This window comes from Arvicanthis niloticus, chromosome 26 (genome assembly GCF_011762505.2).
Source record: "Arvicanthis niloticus isolate mArvNil1 chromosome 26, mArvNil1.pat.X, whole genome shotgun sequence".
NCBI classification, from domain to species: Eukaryota; Metazoa; Chordata; class Mammalia; order Rodentia; family Muridae; genus Arvicanthis; species Arvicanthis niloticus.
Window position 1 is genome coordinate 7,940,670 of NC_133434.1, and position 10,352 is coordinate 7,951,021.

General features: G+C 37.3%; 1 protein-coding gene across 2 annotated transcripts; it reads right to left on the reverse strand.

Moving 5' to 3' along the window:
• Positions 1–5,085: 5,085 nt before the first annotated feature.
• Positions 5,086–10,044, reverse strand: LOC143439019 (olfactory receptor 8G50-like). 2 transcript variants are annotated; one of them, XM_076924733.1, is made up of 2 exons: positions 9,804–10,044; positions 5,086–7,928 (listed from the first exon to the last, which is right to left on the reverse strand). In XM_076924733.1, exon 2 carries the CDS (start codon positions 7,912–7,914, stop codon positions 6,961–6,963), a length of 954 nt encoding a protein of 317 aa, XP_076780848.1. In that variant the 5' UTR covers positions 7,915–7,928; positions 9,804–10,044; the 3' UTR covers positions 5,086–6,960. The 2 variants fall into 2 exon arrangements, with proteins under 2 accessions (XP_076780848.1, XP_076780849.1); XM_076924734.1 differs by having other exon boundaries at positions 5,086–8,210.
• Positions 10,045–10,352: the final 308 nt, after the last annotated feature.

The following is a 10,352-nucleotide window of genomic DNA, read 5'->3' on the forward strand; positions in this document are numbered from 1 at the left end:
TCCCTGCTCTGGAAATTCCCCAACATAGGAAATCCAAACTTTCAGGCGCCAAAGCCCTCCACTTCCACTGATGCCTGGCAAGGCCACCCTCAACTACCTATACAGGTGGAGCCATGAGTCCCTCACTTAGTGTTCTCAGGCTGGAGATTTTAGAATGGGTACTCCAGCTTGTTTCTTAGGACCATTTGCTTGAAGAATTGTTTTCCAGCCTTTTACTCTAAGGTAGTGTCTGTCTTTGTTACTAAGGTGGGTTTCCTGTATGCAACAAAATTCTGGGTCTTGATTATGTATCCAGTCCATTAGCCTATGTCTTTTAATTAGGGAATTGAGTCCATTAATGTTAAGAAATATTAAGGAACAGTGATTGTTGCTTCCTGTTATTTTTGTTATTACAGGTGGAATTATATTTGTGTGGCTACCTTCTTTTGGATTTGTTGGAAGAAGATTACTTTCTTGCTGTTTCTGGGGTATAATTTTCCTCCTTGTATTGGAGCTTTCCCACTATTATCCTTTGTAATGCTAGGTTTGTGGAAAGATATTGTGTAAATTTGGTTTTGTTGTGGAATATCTTGGTTTCTCCATCTATGGTAATTTAGAGTTTTGCTGGGTATACTAGCCTGGGCTGGCATTTGTGATTTCTTAGGGTCTGTATGACATCTGTCCAGCAACTTCTAGCTTTTATAGTATCTGGTGAGAAGTCTGGTGTAATTCTGATAGGTCTGCTTTTATATGTTACTTGGCCTTTTCCCCTTACTGCATTTAATATTTTTTCTTTGTTTTGTGCATTTGGTGTTTTGATTATTATGTGACAGGAGGTATTTCTTTTCTGCTCTAGTTTATTTGGCATTCTATAGGCTTCTTGTATATTTATGGGCATCTCATTCTTTAGATTAAGATTTTTTCTATAATTTTGTTGAAGATATTTATTGGCACTTTAAGTTGGGAATCTTTACTCTCATCTATACCTATTATCCTTAGGTTTGGTCTTCTCATTTTGTTCTGGATTTTCTGGATGTTTTGTGTTAATGACTTTTTGCATTTTGCATTTTCTTTGACAGCTGTGTCAATATTTTCTATGGTATCTTCTGCATCTGAGATTCTCTCATCTATCTCTTGCATTCTGTTGGAAATGCTTATGTCTATGACTCCTGATTTCTTTCCTAGGTTTTCTAACTTGAGGGTGGTCTCCCTTTGTGATTTCTTTATTGTTTCTACTTACATTTTCATGTCCTGGATGGTTTTATTCAATTCCTTCACCTGTTTTGTTATGTTTTCTTGTAATTCTTTAAGCAATTTTTGTGTTTTCTCTTTAAGGGCTTCTACCTGTTTATCTGTGTTCTCCTCAAATTCTGTGAGAGTGTTATTTATGTCCTTCTTAAAGCCCTCTATCATCATCATTAGAAGTGATTTTAAATCTGAATCTTGCTTTCCTAGTGATGTGGGGAATTCAGGATTTTCTTGTGTAGGAGAACAAGGTTCTAATGATGCCAAGTACCCTGGGTTGCTGATGCTTATGTTCTTGTGTTTGCCTTTTGGCATCTGGATCTCCTTAGTGCTACCTCCCCTGTCTCTGACTGGAGCCTGTCTTTCCTATTATCTTGGTTGTATCAGAACTGTGTGGGGTGGGTGTTACTACTGGGGTTAGAGCTGGGGCCCAAGATCTGCTCAGTGCTCAGGTGCAGACAGGAAGGTACCAGTGCTCCAGACCTGGAGTGACTTCCTGGGTCCTAGTAGGTCCCAGTTACTTCCTGTTTGGGGCAGGTATTGTTGTCTGCTTACCTAAGATACTGCCCGGGTTAGAGGTCATGGGAGGCCTGCTTCCTCTGAGTTCTGTGAGATTAGGGGCCCTTAGTTATAGTTTTAAACCTTCAGTGAACCTGTGGAGCTAGACAGGTGATGGATGTTTAGCCAGATAATTACTCCTAATGGATGTGCATGTAAACATTCTCTGTTGTAAACTTCGATTTCAATTTATGATTTGATTTTTGGTGTGAACTTTGTAACATGTGATTATGTACTCTGAAAGATGTATAAATGCTGAAGACAAAGACAAAAAGTAGGTCATCATAGTCCTTCATTCCTTCCTTTCCTCTTCTCATGCCTAGAGTTTTTTCCCTTAGAACATTTCCCTTATCAGATTTTTTTTCCTTTTCCCCACCTAGGACCTTTCCGCTTTTCCCCTAAGATAGCTTTCATAGGAAACGTTTTACACTTAGTAATAAACTCTATATTAACTTCTCTAAGTGTCCTTTTCTTCCTGTGACCTCAGACTAGCAGTCATGAGTTAGGGCTGCTAATGTTGGTAGGCAATAGCTTTTATTCAAAAAATCTTTCTCTATATCTGTATTTAAAGGATGTCAATCTGTAGAGTGAAAAATTATAAAGACCATTTTATGAAATATATACAGGCTTTTTCTTTATCCTAGACTTGAGCAAAAGAATGCAGGTTCCAGAAGGAGGAACTGAATGTAAGATATCACTTCACTGCCCCGGGATACATTCCTCAAGCCTCAGGGAAAAAAAACCCACCTGTGGATGGGGAAGGCCCAAAGCAGGAAGACACATTCTTGACCACAAAGAAAGATGCAAGTCATCTGGGTGGTTCCAAGAACTAGCTAACTTTCCACTGTTCTTGGTTATCTCTCCCCCCCCCCACTCTTGAGGTCTTCCCAATGTTAAAGCCTGCTGATGTTCAAAATTTGTAAAGCAACCAATCATGTGTAACCATGCAAAAATTCCTCCCTTACCCACCCTGTGCTATAAAAAACCCCTCAGCTTGCTGGCCTTTTGTCAAATTCTGCTCCTACTTGAACATGCAATTTGACCTTGTCTAGCCAACTCTCCCCAATAAACCTCTGCTGATTGCTGATTGCATCCAGGTACGGTGTCTTGAGAGTTTGTGGGTGGCCATGACTTCCCGAGAATTGAGTAAGGGTCTCCCGAGTTTGGGGGTCTTCAGTACATTATGACATCTATTAATGCAGTCAATACCAACAACCATGCTAATGGAAAAACAAAGCATTCAAGTAAAAACCTACGGCATTCCCCGTGATAATGAATTTTTATTTGAATCCAAGATATTTCAGTGGCAGAGGCATATAAAATATCTGAAAATTACTAATGTTTATGAAGTTCCAAGATCAGTGAATATTTACTTGATTTTCAAAGCATAAAACAGACAGTTACATTCCTGTGTTTAAGAGGCATGGGGCACAGAAACAATTTCCCTAAGAAAACAGAAAATACAAGTTTATATGAGATTGAAAACTGCTCAGTCTAAAATAAAAGTGGAAAAGACACTATAGACAGTTTAGAAAGTCTTTCATCTACTGTCATGCTTCTGAAAAATACTAGAAGAGTGTTTGAAGAGACTGCAGTCCACAGTTTGTTACTATAGGATGGGAGAGACTCTTGTTGATAATAAAACCAGAAATTTATCCTTATTATTTTAAGTAATTGTAATTTTCTCTTTTAGAGACATTTATGGTGAAGCTAATATTTATTGAGCAGAGCACCATGTCAAAAAAACAGGATATAACCTTCATGTATATCTTTTTCATTTGTTGGTATGATGACCAAATCAACTTGGTGAGGAAAAGGTTTATTTCAACATTTCTTTAAAAATTAAGGTCTCTTAATTGTGGGCTCTTTTAAAATATAAATACATTATATACTTCCTTATTTTAAGAATAAAGAAGCAGAGCACAGTTGTAATTAGGTCAAAGTAAAGTTAATGTCCAAGGTGTAAACAGCCTGATGTCCAACAGTCTGTACTCATTTATGATATTTTGAATTGCAATGAGCTTTTGACCTTTGTGACTGTTCCATGCAAAACCCACAACTTGTCTCAAATGCTCCAAAGTTACTATGAAACAATAGAGCAAAACATCTGGCATGTTGACATAAGTGATTCCTGCCTTGTATTGTCATCATGTCCCTATTGCTTTTCACTGGTACAATAGACAAGTGTCATATGTGTGTCTGTACATCAGATAACATAGACTGAATGTTTCTTGCCAGGGGCCAGCCCTGGTGTGGTGTGGTGAAGTTTTCTTCTTCTTTTTGTAGGTTCTTCTTGAGGCAGCCTAAAGGGAAGAACATCAGCGGAGGGGGTAAGACTTGATCTTAGGAGATATTTAGGGTTGCTGTATAATAAAATTTTACTTATTTACATACTGTAGCTGTATTTTTTTGTCTTTTTTATTTTATTTTATTTTATTTTATTTTTTATTTACATTTCAGATGTCATCCCCTTTCCCCATTTCCCCTCCCTAGAAAACTCCTATCCCATGCCCCCTTTTCCTTTTTGCTTTTATACAATTTTTTAAAATTGTTAGCCAAAGGTTTTATAAGTTTGGTAATGCTCAATCAGAAGTGTAACCCAATACCCAACCTAGATATATAAACTATCTTTGACTGGTGGAGACCCGTGAACATCTGCCTCCATGCTCCCCCCTCTCTTTCTCTCTCCTTCTCTCCCTCATCACCTTGCTTCTCCTCTCCTTCATCTTCTCCTCTCCTTACTCCATCTCTTCCTCTCTGTACTACTTCCCCCTTAGCTCCTCCTACATATCACCCATGAAGAATAATTTAAACCACTCAATAAAAGCAGTAATTGTGTGCTTTGGAAGACAGGAAAGGAACATATAAGACTTTAATATCACCTGTTAGAAAAAAATGATTCTTCTAGATAAGTGAAATTATATTATTTTGCACAGCATGTGGCACAGAGCAGTGTGGGTTAGGATAAGGGAGAAAATAAAAAATGAAATTTTACCCTATGGGTAAATGAAGTGAGATGTGAAGACTTTGATGTGGAAGAAATCACTTTGTCATTTAAAAATCCAGTAAAGCCTTTCAAACACAAAACTGTTCCCTCTGTGTTTTTGTTTTCAAGTTAGAAAATAATTTTCACTTTAAGTGTTCATAAATATTTACAGAGGAATATTTATACTTTCAAATTTTCCAAGAAATCTGCATATCAACTTTTTTCCCTATTGCTTATTGATTGTCAAATTATTAAAACAATAATGACCCTTGAGCAAGAGAGGTTTTGTTGTTGATGTTCTCATTTTCTTCTTGGTTGGTAGGTTGGTTGGTTGGTTGGTTGGTTGGTTGGGTTTGTTTCACTACTGCTCAGATGAAAATTTTCACTGTCCACCAGGGGGCGATAAAGCACAACAACTGAAATACAAAGGCTGCAATGATTTGTTTAGGGATAAAAAAACACAGAATCCAGATACATATGTAGCAGAGGATGGCCTTGCCCAACAGCAACGGGAGGGGAGGCCCCAGAGTAGGTGGGTGCTGGAGCGGTGGGAAGGAAGAGTGTGGGTGGGTATGGGAGAACACACTCATATAGCAAAAAAAGGGGGGGAGGGCAGATGTGGGATGGGGGGAGGTTGGTGGAGGGGTAACCAAAAGTGGGATGCCATTTAAGTTGTAAATGAATGGAATGATTAATAAAAAATAATAAATTTTAAAAAAAATCACAGATCCAAGACAGGGACTAACTACATACCATCTGTAAATATAAGGACTGGGAAGTCACAGCTGACATCTTATTGCAGGGGCAGACAACAGAACGAAGCATAAATTCCAGAGATGATTTGGACAGGCAGAAAAGCCCGCACCCTGTGTGTTCCATTCTTTGGGCACAAAAACCAAAGTGTATGTAGAATGTGCCAGAAACAAAACAGACATGTATTGTCTGCTAGAGTCTGAGATGCATTTCTAGGGAGAGACGAAAGAATTCACCTTGGATTTGCTACAGGAGAGAAAGTTCTAGCAATTGAGCCTCCTGTGCATGTCATGGGGATGGGGACAGTTCTTCCAGAGGCATTATATTGAGGAGCCTGATTGATGTCACCAGCACAATCTAAGTCTTAGGCTGTCTTGATGACACCGAGCAGACTACTTCTTTGCAAGAGGGCAAGGGGTTTCATGATTGGAAACCTGTTTCCAGGTTCCTCAAAATATCAATACATTTTTTTTTATTTCAGAATGCCAGTGAGTTCAGAAGTCATTAGTCAGAAAATGACGTTCCCATTTTATGGTTTTTTTATGTAAATAAGTGGCTGATATGAATGTAACAATAAAAGAATGTCATTTTAAAAATACGTTGGTTTATTTTTAATTATACGTACATGTGCTAGTGGGTATGGGTTTGTACACTTGAGGGCAGCACTAGAAAAATCCAGTGACACTAGGATTAAAGCAGTTTGTGAGCTGCCCACTATGATTGGGGTCTCAGTAAGAACACTTTACATTCAATCTCTGAGCTGTGTCTTTAGCACAAGAATGTCATGAGGAAATAAAAAGAATGGATAAACTTTCCTTGGAGCATGAGAAAGAACAAAAATGGTTTAGGAAACAAAGATGGTGCTGTCATCTTGAAACTGCCAGAAGGAATGTTACAGCAACGTGCATAAAGAATTCAGTCTCTTTCAATACAGTCTATAATTGCAAGAAAAAAATCTCATTAATTATGCATATATGGTCAATCATATTTCTATGAGTATACTAAAAATAAGATTATGCATTTGTATTTCAAATTGTTACAACTGTTCATCTGAAAGTCATAGTTTCAAAATTGTGACTACCAGTACACTTAATTTAAAAATTCAAGCACAAATATTAAGCAATTCAAATGTTACTGACAATGTATTACTGTCTTATTTAACAAAAATAAATTTCACCTAAAAAAAGCAGTGTTCCAGACTGATAAAACAAAATAACTATATGAATTTATCTGCTATTTAAAAACCTGGTTAAAGGTAATATATGTACTTCTGGTCAGTCAGATTGTGGAGAACCCCAGAGAGGCAGTGAACTCCATCCTCAGAGTTCAATACATTTGATTCAAAATAACTAAATGTTTATAAAACCTCATAACTCATGGAGATGCACTATATGTCTTCACTGTATGCTTCAAAAGCCTCTTTGGTTGTATAGTTTTGCTTAACCAAGTTCTTCATTCTGCATGAATTGTCTTCTTCCTGCAATCTTATATAAAGCAACTTTGACATCCTTATTCCTCAGGCTGTAGATCAAGGGGTTCAGCATGGGCACAACAATGGTATAAAACACAGAGGACACTTTCCCTTGGTCCATGGAGCTGACTGATGATGGCTGAAGGTACATGAATGCTAAAGATCCAAAGAAGACAGCAACAGCCAAGATGTGGGAACTGCAGGTACTGAAGGCTTTGGACCTGCCCTCAGTGGAAGGAATGCGGAGGATGCTGGCAATGATGAAGATGTAGGAGCTGAGGATGGTCAGAGCTGGGAAAAAAATATTAAATGAACCGAAGGACAATCCTAGTATTTCATTGATAAATGTACTAGAGCAGGATTGTTCCAGTAGTGGTAAAAGATCACAGAAGTAGTGGTTTATGTCTTCAGCTTTGCAGAAAAGCAGTCTAAGCAGGCAGGCTGTTTCACCTGTGGCACAAATCAAGCCTACACTATACACCCCCACGACCATCCAGGAACACACTTTGTAGGACATGGTAACATTATACAGCAAGGGATTACAGATGGCAACATAGCGATCATATGCCATGGCAGCTAGCATGTGGCACTCTGAAACCGCAAAAACGTCAAACAAGTAAAACTGAGCCATGCACTCTGCATAAGGAATGACACTCTTCACCATTACAAATTTCTCCAGCATTTTGGGCATGATGACACTGGATTGGCAAAAGTCAACAAAAGACAGATTGCTGAGGAAGAAGTACATGGGGGTGTGCAGGTGAGAACTGAACAGGATCAGCATAATCATGCCCAGGTTTCCTAGGACTGTGACTGCATAGATTGCCAGGAAGAGGAAGAACAGGGGCAGCTGCAGCCCTGGCTTCTCTGTTAATCCAGTGAGGACAAATTCAGTCACAATGGAGTAATTTTCTCCTGCCATTTTCTTCTGAGTGTCTATGATGAAGGAGATTTAAGTTTTTAAAACAGGTGCAATAATGTGCTTTTTCATTATAAAGTTTCAAATAGAACTGAAGTCTTTTCTGTCAAATATCTCCACTTCCTTATCAGAGCCCTGGGACCCAAACATATGAGGCATGCAATCAAATATCAGACACAACAATCATCATTTATACTCTCGGCTCTGTGAGGACTGACATGTACTGTCTAAGTGTGAATCACAAAGTAATTGCTCTGAAAACTTGACTTGAATTTTTCCAATGGGTTTCCATGCACAATCTGTTTATAGGCACAATGTGATTATATTAGGACTCCAAAAGTAAAATAATGTTTAATATGTTGAGATAAATACAACACAAATAAAAATCAATGACTAATATCAAACTTCCTTAGAGAAAAAAAAAAAACAACAAAGGCAACAACATGTTTACCCAGTTGCATGCTATATGTGCTAGTTTCATCAATGGCGAGACAAGATGTAGTTATTAGTAACCTGATAGAACTGAAGAAAAGGAAAAAAAATCTCTTTGTAAATTACTTAGTCTTGCATATATTAAATTCCAACAAATCTACAAACAATAACTACTGCCTACAATTTGAGTTATTTAAAGTAACAAAACACAAAACCATCTAGAAGTAAGTTATATTTCTACAAGTTTCCAACAACGAGCAGAACAAGCCATTTACAATAACATTAAAGTAATGATCTGCATAGAAAAAATAAAGAAAATAATGAAGGGCTATGCACTTAAAATTGTAAGACATTTAAGCTGTTTCTTACCCATTTAAGCTAATTACTTGCCTTTCCTGTTTAATCTTCATATGAGGTTTTATTGAAATTGACTACAGCAGAAGCTTGTTAAATATATACATTATGAAAGAAATCTAAATTGGAATAACAAAATAACAGAGAAGACAAAGTCCCAAATAGATATTTCCTGCCACCAAATGAAACCTCCAGTGTTAAGAATGGGCTCCATCTAATTCTAATCAAGTTGTCTAACAAAGGTATCCCATATAAACCCTCAATGAATGCAGACTATTACCAAGATTATTGGATACTCTCCACAAATTGATGTCAGGGCTTTATAGCTGAAGACAAAACCTATAGAACTCATAGGACAAGATGAACTCAAGGGGTGTCTAACTAGAATCTTCACCCCTACATTTCCATAATTATAGCAACACAGTGTATGAAAATGGAAATGACAATAATTCCTTATCTTTTCCAAATGATTGTGCTTTAAAAGTGAATGATAAAATTCAATGAAAAAAAACTGATTTTATCCAAATACTACTAGAATAACTAAAATAGCTGCATGGGAAATAACTTCTCAGATCACTCTCTTAAAGCAACCACAACTTCAACTCAAACACATAACAGACTTCCATGAAAATGCTAATATAACGTAGTATTATTAAAAACCTGTATCTTTTTTGATCTTTCATAATAGTGTCTTAGACAAGGTGTCAAAACTACCAGCTTTGATAGACCAAATTAATGAATTATGAATTAATGAAAAATATTAAAAATACAGTGTACTAGGTCTAGTAATTTAGCAACATTATCCAGAAAGTGAAACAGATTGTACCCAAAGTAGTATAAAATGTTTTTATGGACTATTCCTGATTAGGGATTCATAGTCACATTACAGAGTACTCTTGAGTATTAAAAGCTAAAAGAATGAGTGTGCCAATTAAAAGCACTCAGATAATTGGAGAACATAGTGTGATATGTTGTGGCAGAATGTAAGTGAAGGCTTTCAGGTTATGTCAGGAAATCTCCATGGTTGTGGGGCCCTAATTGGTACCAGGGTCTTACAATGAGCAGATGTTCTAAAGCACCTGGGCGAATGGAATTCAGGTACTCACTCTAGCTCTGCTTGGAATACGCTGTCCAGATCAGATGGAAGCTAGACTAAGTGCTTTCTGAAGCCAAGAGCTCAGGATGAAGCTGATGCTGGAGATTCAAAGCAGATTTCTGGCTGCCTTTGTTCTCAGCATCGGCTTAGTTGCTGATCTTAGTTTCTACATGGCTCACATATACATTTTGAGCCAAATGTTGTAATTTATCTAATAGCTTCCTCATGCTTCGACCTGAAGAACCCAACAAAATGACATTCTGTACATAGAATTTTTGATATATAAGCATTGTCGTAACTATTTATAGAAGGCATCTCCCTGAAGAAATACTTCCATCAGGGATGAGCTGGTGGAAACTGGAAGCAATTAAAAGTTGCTTCTTATGATTTGTGTGATTCTCATTAACTCCCTTGTGTATAATATTCTCTGTGTTGTAAACTGTAGCAATCCTTATGTTGAAGAGTAACAAGGCTGTCAAGTATGATTCTTAAATATCTTTCTGATAACAACTTAAAGAACTTGGAAAAGAAGAAGAAATATTAGAACTACAGCCAATGT

Excerpts from the sequence above, each read along its gene's own strand:
- LOC143439019 (XM_076924733.1), bottom strand. The coding sequence starts at position 7,914 with ATGGCAGGAGAAAATTACTCCATTGTGACTGAATTTGTCCTCACTGGA.